We start from the raw sequence: 12028 nt of genomic DNA, 5'->3' as shown, positions 1-12028 counted from the left end.
GGGCCATGGTGGGGCGGGGTTACGGCCGCGTGCAGGGCCCCGCGCAGGAAAGGGAGGAAGGACACATTTTTGGAAAAAATTGGATGCTTTTTACAAAGTGCTCCGGTCCCGTCCCACAAGTATGCAGGATAGGGGACTATGGACTAGGAGTAAGGTGGTCACTACGGTGAGTAACCTGGTAATTTTAACAGTGGTGCGGATTCGTAAGGAAGATTGGCTGTTTAGGTTGTTGTCTAATTTTATTATGGCCCTATAGCCCACAATGATGGAATGAAACCGAGATTAACAACCCTTACACGTAGTTATGCCCACTTTTCTTAATTTCTGGCCTATTTCTCGAGTGTGGCTGGTAGCAAATGTTGCATCCCCCTGTGTGCTGTAACACCATTATTACTCCATTAGTTCACATGTCTGTTTGGTAAGTAAAATCATATGTGGCCCATGCACTGCTGAAATGGGGTGGACGTTTGGTCTATAGGGCCTTAGACATTATTTGAATTTGACCCTATATTTCTTAACTTAAAGACAGTAGTAAAGGTGAACTCATCTTGTCAGCTGGAGCTTTGATATTATCCAAATAGTTTCAAATGTTCTTTTTCTCAAAAATAAACACACTCGCCAAGATGAGTGATCATCTTGGTGCGCACCATTTTGTTTTCATTGAATGAGAGAACCCTGCCTTATCTGGTAAAGTTGTTTTGCTCCTTTCTTATGTATTCTAGAGCACAAAGATTCAGAGGGCTGGGAAACAGTGCACCGTGGAAGACCAGTCCGATCTCGACCTACCACTGCTATGGCTAAAAGTCCCCTGACTGAAGAACCGCTGAGGTCAAAAGACGACAGTGATAAAGAAAATGCCTGGGCTGAGCCAACAGAAATCAAGCAGAACATTGAATTGCTGGCTGAAACTTCCACCGGGAGTAGAGATCCCATGGCCAAGAACTCATTGAATCCTGTGGAGCATCATCTTGCTGATCGGATTCAGGTACTGCAAGCGCCAGAACCTATGCTTGCACTATGTTTTTTTAAACTTATTAATGTTTTTCAAATATTTGTATTCTTCATTGCCTCAAAAAGACAAAGCAATCACAGTATAATGAACCATTTATCATGTTGGCACCTTAAAAACGGCTCTTCCCCCTACCCCCTTTTCCCAGCATATACCTCATCCATCTTCCAAATATTTACCATCCACAAGAGTATCTGCCACCGATTCATTCTCTGTAGTGTTATTCGAAAATGTTAATCCTTTTTGGATATGCCATTATTATCATGTACTTTACTACAATTTTTACTTCCACCCAAGAAGTGAATGTAACAAATATGAAAGTTTTACAAAGATTTTTGTGTACAAACGCTTTGCTTCAAAGAAAGAAAAAAGCTACTGTATGAGGACAATCAGAGGTCCTGAAAAAGTGGGTAATTGTTATGCCGACCTTCTCACCCACTTACCAATACAATGAGGCATTGATGGCTGCCGTTGCAGGCCTAACTGGACGGTAACGGGCTGCTAGCCCCACTTGATAGGCCTGAGCTTAAGTTAAGGGACTTCACTACTGGTTTAAGGCTGTTAGCAACTGGGTTGGGATGCCGTTGCTGCCCTTAAGGGCATTAGTGTCTGGAAGGAGCCAGGTGTGTGTGATGGAGTTAGACAATGGGTAAAGTATGCAAAAAGTCAGCAGAAAAGCGATGTGGGATGGCTGATTCGGTGGGTGATGTGCCAGAATGCACCAAAGCAGTTAAACTTGGAAAGGGAGTTGCCCTGGATTGCAAAGAGGAAGCCACTTTGATGACCCCTGGTACCCGCTGTCCGCCAGCAGAGAGGCACCCAAAGCATCGTCAACTTTCACGAGTGAGGAAATTTCGGTGTGGAAACATGGTATCCAAGGCTGAAAGCAGGAGAGGAAGGAAAAAATGCTGGTCGTTGGCATATTCAGCCTTCGTTGCCAGCATCCTGATTGGCAAATGCCGAGATCAAGGTCCTAATGCTCAAAATAGACAATTTTGTGCATTAAAAAATACTGCAGTGCTGGTGTGATCCGCCACTCTGCACAGACCATTCTTAAAAAACGAAAAAGTACTGCATTCAGTCCTGGACTGCCCTATAGGGCAACAGGCCCATGGACGAACCAAAAACACAAAATGCGAGTGTGGGCCAGTTTTTTTGGTCAAAGTGGACCACTTTTTTGGCCAGTGTGGGCCAGTCTGATGAGTTACTTGACTATGCGGCTAGTAGCTTTAACCAGTGTTGCTGAAAATATATTCTTTAAAATGCACAATTTGCATCACATTTTATCAAAAAGCTCCCCCTTGGGTGCTATTCAAACAGTGTCACAAAAGGAATGAGTAGCCATTTGTAACAGCAGGCTACTTTTTCATTGGTGCCCGAGACAATTTTATGGCTCCTTCCGACCCTGACTGCATGCCTTTTGTTGTGCCCGCTCCACCCTCGGAGTAGTACAACAAACACCCTGAAATACGGCATTGAGTGACAAGGCAGCATTCAAGACCAGGAACTCCCCAACGTACCAGGCCCGGCTCTAGCAGGGAGTATAGGGGGGCTGGCCACCCTATAAAGTAGCCCATGCCAGTGGGACCTGAGGGAATATGGGTGTGGGGGTGGATTTCACTCTACACATGCAGCAGCAACCTCAGAGATATCGTTCTGAGAGGCTGAACTGTGGGAGGTCGACCAGGATTTGTTTTCATGCCCATGACAATGATTTATGCCCCCCAGCCATGAAATGACCAAGGAGATGGAGGGCCATTCACACCAATAAGTGAAATAGCATACCTATTCAAGCTGGCTGCCTACAGCTATTTTCTCAAACCTAAAATCACAGTTTTGCTTTCTGTAATTTAAAGCATGTTTATCTTTTGTGGGAATAAAGTGGTTTTTCGCATCATGCTTAATAAAATGGTTAACTATATCAAACAATAAATGACAGATGAGGTTGCTTGAACATAGATTTCTGAAGAGGGTGCATCATCCGAATGGGGGACTTTACAAATTACATTCAAAGTATTAATTCTGCTGCATTAACTACTTGAATATAAGTAAAACGATAAGGTTGATAGTAACACAAATGTAATTCTGGAGTGTAGTAAAATAAAAAGTGATAGATGCAAGGCGTTGAATTAAACATTACCACTACAGTTGCTAGGCGCAACATTGCATGCCATAATTCGGTAGTATGTCTGTGCCATTACAGAAGGGGACATGCCATTAGCAAATGACTCTTGGTGCTGCCACCAAAAGGTGCAGTCCAATCTCAATTACTGGAACACAGCAACAACATGCATTTTCAGGCCTTGTGGTCTAGCAGTTTGGGAAGGGCTTCTCGCATTGGTGAATGGGCCAAGGCTGATTTGCAAACAATGGTAAAGAAGGCTGGCCAGTGCAATGCCAGTGGTTATAATTGATTCAGACTTTTTCCTATTAGGTTCAAGACAGAACTCATGCAGTGGAATACAGATAGATAGAGATAAAATGTAAGGCGAAACACACATCCTATGGGTGTATTTGGTCATTTACTTACTCAATGACTAGCAATGGCTATGTTAGAGCCTATGACATTACCAGCAACTACCTGCCTCTCGCCACCAAAACGTAACCTTTCTGGATCAGTTTGAGCAAGCTCTTTCACAAAGTAACACCAAAGGTGTTGCTATAGAGGGCCTGCCGGTGTTATACCTAAGGATTCTTTTAGTGTTTAATTACTTAATTGCTACTGTAAATGAGCTCTTGGTATGATAAAAAAAAACTCCTAATGTGTATCTTCAGTCAGTTGATTTTATAAGCAATATCTTTGTCAGTGCTTCTGCCTGAAGTACTGTCTTAAGCGAGCATTCGCAAAGCCAACGGTATTTGCTTGTGTATATGTATTAGACATTTGCCAAGCAATGCCATCATATGCCCAGGTTCTCGCACCATTTTCCAGCTGTTCCCATTTTATGGCCAGGTGGTACCCTTATGGCAGTGGCTGGCAAATGCATATTCATGCCTAATCATAAGCCCAAGCTGTTTGCTTTGTCAATGAATGTTGGTTTCAGTTTGTCTCCCGAATTGAACATGCATATGCCCAGATGTGAGTGCTTTGCTTGCTAAGCCTAGGTAATCGAGCTGCACCTCACTGACTTGGTCCAACAAGGCCCTACCTGAAAATGATAAGGCTAGGATGGACCAGTTATAGATCTTCTCATGCATGCCTAACAGTGGGACTCCGAGTGGAAGCTAGTCTGCCAGAACGTTTCATGATTCAAACTAAGTACTGACTTGATAAATTCATACTGTTTGAGTAACTTAACAGAGTTTGCATTGCAACATAATACATCATGTGCATTGTGGGGGGTGTTTGGAAAATATAATGTAAATCCTGGGTGCTGGGTGTTTAGACATTGCCAGAATCCCTTAAAGAGCACCTTTAAAATAACACGAGAGAAGAGCATTTCCTTTAATGTTGCGTGCAAAGTATAAAAGTGTACATCTTTTAAAACTAAAAAGCAGTATTTAAATATTTCCCAAAGAGTGCAATCAGAGGTGGATTTAACATTTGGACCTAGGACAAATGACCATGCCCGTTCCCCCTCTCTCGCCCAAATACAAACAACCAGGGCTACACAGGCCCTCCCACTGAGGTTGTGTCTCAGAGGCAACTTATTTACAACAGGAAGTGATTAATAGAAAGTAATGAGAAATGAGAAAAGGTAACAGGTAATGATCATTGCTGTGGCACTTTTTTCTTTAAATTATATAGGTTTTTAACAAGCTATTTAAGTGTGATTGTTGGGTGACAGAACAAGCGGTGTGAAAGAATGAGCTTGTCATGCATTTCATTTCATTTCGTGTCTGTATGAGATTTTTTGTAAATTCTCATTAATGTCTATGATGGAGCCTATATGCTTCCATTAAGGATGGGGAAAACAAAGCTACAATCATAGGGGGTCATTTTCCAAGCGACGTGGAGTGCAAGAAGTGGTGATAAATGCATTTATCTCCACTTTTTATGACCTGCAGGATTTTGTATGATTTGTTTTTTGTGAGGTTGTAGACCGCAGGAACCCCTGACAAATCAGATTGGTTTTCCACCAGCATGTATATTTATGTTGGCAGAAAACCAATGGATTCCTGTGGGATATGTCTGACAATTACACCTGGTAAAAGCAGGCAGATTCCTAAGAAATCCATTGTGTTTCGCTCCCACAATCATTAATTGTGGAAGTGATTTACACTTTCCCAGACACGCAGTGAAAATGAAAAGTCAAAGGCGATTTTCGCCTGTGTTTTACACTTTACTTTTCCAGTATTTGGTTAAAAAAATTACAATTAATAAATTGCCCCTTTTGCAAAAAGTGCAAACAGGAGTAGTCCCTTCCTGTGCAATTTAGGATTCAAAACAAAATGCCCCTCTTACACTTTTCATCAACACGTTTCTACAATGATGAATACATGGTTAGGTTGATTTATCATTTGACTTGTGCATTTTTAAAGTAATCTGTATAAAATTAAGTATTATTGTAGGTATTCAAAACCAAACTTCAACACATATTTTTACCAAGTTGAGCTTGGACGATGCATGGTCAAGCATCTAAATTTCAGGCTAGGCTCAAATTCTGGCTTTACCGCTCAACTAAAGTGTGTGATCCTGAACAAATCATTTAATTTCACTATGTCGTACCTGCTAAAATTAGGTGCCCCTAGAAGTGATTCATTTTGCATTATAAGCTATTCCTAAGGTCCCGCTCATGGTTTAATAGATGGGCAGCACAAACATTGGAACCTGCCAAGAACACACACATGCATCTTTCTTTGAAAATATCAGGCTGCATTTATTGAACAAAATTGTGTTATTCAATCGCAAATCAAAGTAAACACATCAAGCAAAAAGCGATCATGGACAATTGCATATTATAACTATTATGTATCAAACAATGATGTACAGGGCCAAGGCAGAGGAGCAAGGCCCTCTCCTCCCTGCCACACCCCACCAAGAGTGATACCAGGAGGCCAGAAACCCCTCAACCTACACAGTCTGCCTTCTCATGCAGCTCTCCCAGCCCTAGCACTCCCTCAACTCAATTAAAATGTCCTACAAAAATGCAACGTAATTTCCTAAGAAACTAAATCTCCTATTCCTTACTTCAGTATTCTGTGGGTCAGGGGGTCTATCTTTCACATACGATGGAGGGACGACAAGCGCCTCCTCTGGGGTCTCTTTGGAGTATCCACAGTGTTCAGGAAGGGATTGCTGGGCGAACACCATCTGAGGTGGTACAAAGACTGGGGGCCTCACTGCTCTGCCCTATCAGAGGAGGTGGAGGATGCATCATCCTCGATGTTCCCCAGCCAGGCTAAGAAAGACATGCTGGGGGCTGGTTGGAGTAGGTGGGAGCGGAGGTAAATGGGAATGGTATTTAGGGGAGCTGAAGGAAAGTGACTATGGGTGAAAGATGGAGGAGGATAGGGCATAATAGCAAGGGAAAAGCAGATGGGAAGGGAAAATAGGCAGATTGATTTTGCAACACTATTTTCCTTGCTTCTCCTTTTGCTCTGTACTGTTTTTTTTTATAGAGGGGTGCAAATGTATTTTTCCAGACCTGGGAAGATATTTTTGCTGGATCACGGATCTGGGAAATCTGGATCAACGGCAGCAATTTCTTTAGGGTTCTCCTAGACCCAAAGCCAATGGAATTTTCGGCCCCCCAATAATTATCGTTATAATTGTTCATTTATAACGCGCTTAATACCAACAAGTGGTTTCTAAGCGCGTGATCTGGATTCAAACCTGTGTTGCGCTGCGTTGTATTGCTTCCAAGACAAACACGTTGCCTCTTAGCTAGCCTTCCTCCCCTAACCCCCCAAATGATCCCCCTAGCCGCAGGCACGCGCCACAAATCCAAGAGTTTGCAAGGGACCTGACACGACGAAACAAGGATGCTACCAAGAACACCTGAGACTCCTTCCTAAATAAGGAAAGTAACCCCTTCTCTACACCCCTCCAACCACATCTAAGGATATGGTGCCCTGCTCACTTTCCAGGGGTATAGTGCCCCGCTCACTTTTTTGGCACCAGGGATACAGTGCCCTGCTCACTAAACTCCTTCTCCAAACCATAGCTAGGGTATATTACCATGCTCACTAAAGTCCTTCTCCCCATTTTCCTCCTTACCAGCTTTGAAATTGTAATTGTTAATACAACACTTATACACAGGTGGAGTGTTTCAAAATGCTTCAAGGCGGGAAGGGTACAAGAGAATACAGTAATCATTCTTAGGCTTGAAGGTTCTGAATGATCGAACAGTAAAACTAGCATACTAGGCCTGACAGCATTTCTCCTAATGCAAATGCGTAAAGTGTTACTATTGCGACCAAGCTAGGGAGGGGGGGACAAAAAAGGGGAGAGGACAGACATACATACTAGTCCTAGTACTTTGCAGTCATGAATGCGTATAGATGGAGGTGCGTGACAGATGGTGGTGGGGCTTGGAGCAAACTTGTCCAGTCCAGCAGGGCGCTGGGTTAAGTGCAGAGAGGTTGCCCTGCTCATGGAGTGTAAGCTGAAAATGCAGTAATGCTGAACATAGTGCAGCGGCTAGGTGGCAAGAGCAAAAGACTGGCAGCGGGAGCCTGGGACCTGTAAGGCTCTGGAGGTGAACCAGGCAACCAGTCAGCAAAAACCGAACAGATTTAGGGAGGAGAAGGAGGAAGGAGGGTGGAGAGAAAGAGGTTAGCAGCAGAGAAGGAGAGAGAAGGAGGAAGAGAAGAGGAAGGTCTTCAGGAGTTTCCGGAACTTAAGGTGCTCCAGCTCAAGACAGAGAGAGACAGAGGGGCTGTTCCAGAGGGAGGTACCTGCAGAGGATACAGATCTACCCCCAAATCTCTGTTTGTGAAAACGGCTCACCCGCAGAGAGTTGAAGGAGGATGAATGGAGGACTCTAGAGGGAGAGTATTTAGGAAGGGAGTGTTGTAGATAACGTGGGTCCCGGCCCCAGAAAGCCTTGTGGATTATGCAGAGGGTCTTGAACTTGATCATTGCAGCCACGCGGAGCCAGTGGAGGGATTTCAGCGCCAGAGAGATGGTGTCCCTGGGCTTGAGGCCAATGATAAGTCTTGCGGTTCTGTTCTGGATGAGTTGTAGAGGATGGGAGAGTAGAAGTAGGAAGGTTGAGGAAGAGGCTGTTGCAATAGTCCAGCCTTGGAAGAACCAGGGCTCTCGAGGTGGTGAGCCTCTGGGGGAAAGTGAGAAAAGGTAGAATGCCTCTGAGGAAGTACAGTTGGTAGTGGGACTTTTTAGAGATGTCCGAGATGTGAGAAGAGAAGGAGCGCGTGGACTCCGAGATGACCCCTAAGTATTTTGCCCTCATTGGGAAGGCAGGAGCTTGGGAGGCCGACCAGAGTGAAAGTGGGAAAGCGGGAGCAGAGGTCACAGTGAGGACGATCTCTGTTACTGGCATTCAGGCAGAGGTTGTTGGCATCACATCAAGACTGAATTGCAGGTAGACAGTCAGGGATGAGCGAGGAGAAGGAGGTGGCCCAGGGTATCCTGGAAGAGAGCTTCGTGCCATCCGGATAATACTGTAAGTTAGAGGTAAAGGTAGAGATGGTTTGGGCCAAGGGGGCCATGTAGATATTGAAGAACCAGGGGGATAGGTTAGATCCCTGACGGACACCACACGTAGAGAGAGTGATAGAGCAGAGAAAGAACCTATGTTCCACCTGGGAGGGCCGGTCAGAGAGAAAGGAGGTCAGCCATGTCAGGTCCTGATCTGTGGTGCCCAGGGTATCACGGAGACGTGAGATCAGGATGTTGTGGTTTACTGTATCGAAAGCAGAAGAGAGGTCGAGAAGAATGAGGACAGAGGGAGGGTTACAGTCAAGATTTGAGAGCAGGTCTTCACAGGTGTTCAGAAGAACAGTCTCAGTGCCTCTGCATGCTCTAAAGCCATACTGATGGTCATGGAGACAACCAACAGATTCAGTCTGGAGGTTAAGTTTAGTGATAGCCAGATTCTCCAGGAGTTTTCCCAGGAAAGGGGTGATGGAGATCGGGCGATAGTTAGCCGGAATAGACGGGTCGGCTGAGGATGTTTTGAGCAGAGGGTGCCCAAGAGAGTGCTTGAGAGGAGAGTGGAAAACTCCAGTGGCAAACGAGAGGTTGCAGAGGTCGGCCAAGGCTGGATTGAGAGTGTCAATATTGTACTTGATGGTTTTGGAGGGGCAGGGATACACCTATTTGGAAGAGGCTTTCATAGACCAGATTTGTCTAGAGACCTCATCAGGTGTGACAGGGGGGAGGGAGGAGAGGGGGAGTTGTGGGGACAGCCGAGGGGGGCCCAAGAGATGTTGGTGCAGGAGGGGGAACAGAAGAGAGAGAGAGGATAGGATGTCCCGTGTTTTGGTGGTGAAATGTGCGGAAAGGGCAGAGCAAAGGCCCTGGGTGTGTGCAGTAGAGGATGCAGCTGCCGTAGGGTTGGCCAGTTCCCAGCAGACTTTGAAAAGTGTGGCTGTTTTTAGATGCCGCAGAGATGCAGGCTTTTATGTAAACTCTTTTCTTGAAGCGGATGCAGAGTCCATATTGCCTTTGAAGAAGGCAGCAGGCCGGTTTGTCAGAGGGTGCACCTGAAGATCCCCATTTCTGTTACGCTGCTCTGCACTTGCGTTTAAGGGCAGCAAGATCGGAGTCGTACCAAGAATTGCACTTTTTGGCAGGTTTCAATCGGACCCTCATGACGGGCAAGAATGTCAAGAGTGTTGGAGATGGAACAGTGAAAGTTAGAGAGGGCTGTATTAGGGTGGGACTCAGCCGCAGGAGTAGGAGGAGGAGAGTTGGTGGAGGCAAAGGCAGCCACTGACACTCTTTTCATGGGTCGGATGACTTTGAAGGCAGGAGGTGGTGTAGGATGTGCCATCTCTAAAGGAGAAGAGAGCTTCAAGTGAGAAGAGAGAAGAGAATGATCAATCCATGAGAGGGAGGTAGTGAGAGAATAGAGAGTGGGATGTCTGTGGAGATGATAGCATCCAAGGTTTGGCCAGCAGTGTGCGTTGGACCAGAGGGTACAATGTAAAGAGAAAAGGAGTGTCACAGGTTCCGGAAAGGTCCTGAAGAGTCTGGAGAGTCAAGATGGATGTTAAGATCCCCCAACAGGTGGAGTTGGGACGGTGAGGAGAGGAGAGAAGAGGCCAGGACAGTCCATTCCAAGAGGAAGAGGGTGGACTGGCCAGGCGGCCGATAGAAGGTAGCCAGAGTAAGAGAGCCGACAGTCGAGAGAGAGTGCCTGCAGACCAGGCATTCAAAGGAGTAGAGCTTTGCGGTAATAATGGATCCCCAGCCCCAAATGTAGGTCCGTCTTCTCACAAACATTTACCCACATAAATACACTTTTAATTGCAGATAGATTCTGCTTGCTTTTTATAGCCCTCAGCTTTCTGCCTTATAAGTTCTCTCTGCACTCGTTGGCTACCAGAGTCAGCTCCTTTCCTGGACCAATCGCTTTCTAATATAATCTCAACTCACCCCATCTCTTCCTCCTGTGGGCTGGAATTTCCCCAGGAAGTCTTCGTAAAGACCCATTTCCTTGCAGCCTGCCGTGTAGTCTCTGGCATTGTTTGCTCAATGTTCCCCTGCTGGAATAAGTCAGTGTCCAATTGGGTTTTGGGAGTGTCACTGCTCTTAGTTGCAAATGTGCATTTCCGCAGTGGCTCCAGTTCCACCGGTGCTGCGCCGCTGTTCCCCCATAGTGAGTCTGGGGGCCCTCTGCTGTGCTTTTCATTTGGCTTATGAATAGGGACACTTTCCATTTTCAACATGGCAACCGTATTGATCTTCCTCTTACAGGTCTGATCTTGTCCTTTTGACTCTGCCGCATTGTGTTCAGAGTAGTCCTAGTTGTTCTTTAAAATGTGATGCTTCCTGGGATCCACAATCCATCCCAGGTTTCTGAGGAGTCTGGTGCCTGCTGGTAGCTATCGTTTCTGGATCTTGCGTTAGTACGTCAGCCCTCTCTGAACTCCATGGCTCTGGGGAACCACCTGAAAAATGAATGAGAAATACCTGGCCAGGACCGAATTTGAAAAGCATTGAGTCAAGGGAAGAGGCACCAATGTACATTCACAGCTCCAAGCTTTCTGGTGCCCCTTAACTCCCCCATATCCCTACTGGTGTTTTTGATCCCTCTTGACAGGATCAGACCCACTACACTGTCACATCTATTGCGTAATGGGCTACAAAAGCGCCCAGTTAATCCTGCAGGTGCAAAGGAAGTTGCCAAGAAGTATTATTGGCAGTAGATACCGACAATGTGCGATTCCTCACTTAACACAATCCGACCTATGTTTAGAGAATGATTTGCTCGCCTTTAGTGGATAACATCTAGCACTACCATCCTGCTTTCCTGAAGCTGCAAGCTTGCCCGGGCCGCCTCTTGTGGAGCAGGATCTCATTACAAGTTGTTTTCTGTGCTAACCCATTTACAGCGGACATCTAGCTGACACTCTGGCGTTTGTTTCAGTTCCTGGTTCTTCCCCAGTTCCCCCTCTAACAGATCAACTCCCTTCATTGTCCCTTCCTTCCACAAGTGTTGCACCTTGCACAGCTGCCACACCGCACACAGTCTGCACAAGACAGGATAATGACCCAGCCCTTTGTTTTATCTAATATGTGACTGTAGGTTGCAGTGCTGTGGGTTGAATCACATGACTGCAGCGAGGGGGTGACCGACTTTCTCTCAGCCATGTTTTGAGGGGGATTCGTCTCAGCAGCAATTTCTCATCTATCAGCACAGCCATGCCTCCCCTATTTTGTCTGAGGTGGCAAAAAACGGATTGGAGAAAAGTCTTCGTTTTGGTTTGTTTTGATAACTTCCTGCAGGTAAGTGTCCTGAAGGAAGCCCATGTTGACTCCTTTTTCGATCCTATAGGCAAGATACACTTTGTCTAGGCTGTGGAATTCCAAACCTGGACATTCAGTTAAATTACTTTAGGGTCAGGCATTTAAAAGGCAGGAGAGCTAGTAATGTAATCGATAATTCT

At 45.6% G+C, this 12028-nt stretch overlaps 1 protein-coding gene across 5 annotated transcripts in view; it reads left to right on the top strand.

The window, feature by feature from the left end:
* The window catches only part of SCAPER (S-phase cyclin A associated protein in the ER), a 4210252-nt gene that overhangs the window by 1060234 nt on the left and 3137990 nt on the right, over window positions 1-12028 (top strand). For all 5 annotated transcript variants that reach the window (XM_069624455.1, XM_069624453.1, XM_069624454.1 and 2 more), the window contains exon 8: window positions 723-985. In XM_069624455.1, the coding sequence (XP_069480556.1) occupies window positions 723-985 (263 nt within the window). The remainder of the gene's footprint in view (window positions 1-722; window positions 986-12028) is intronic.

The sequence above is a fragment of the Ambystoma mexicanum genome, chromosome 11 (genome assembly GCF_040938575.1).
Source record: "Ambystoma mexicanum isolate Mex_15411 chromosome 11, UKY_AmexF1_1, whole genome shotgun sequence".
NCBI classification, from domain to species: domain Eukaryota; kingdom Metazoa; phylum Chordata; class Amphibia; order Caudata; family Ambystomatidae; genus Ambystoma; species Ambystoma mexicanum.
The sequence above is the reverse complement of the archived record's forward strand: the minus strand, read 5'-3'. Positions and strand labels throughout refer to the sequence as shown.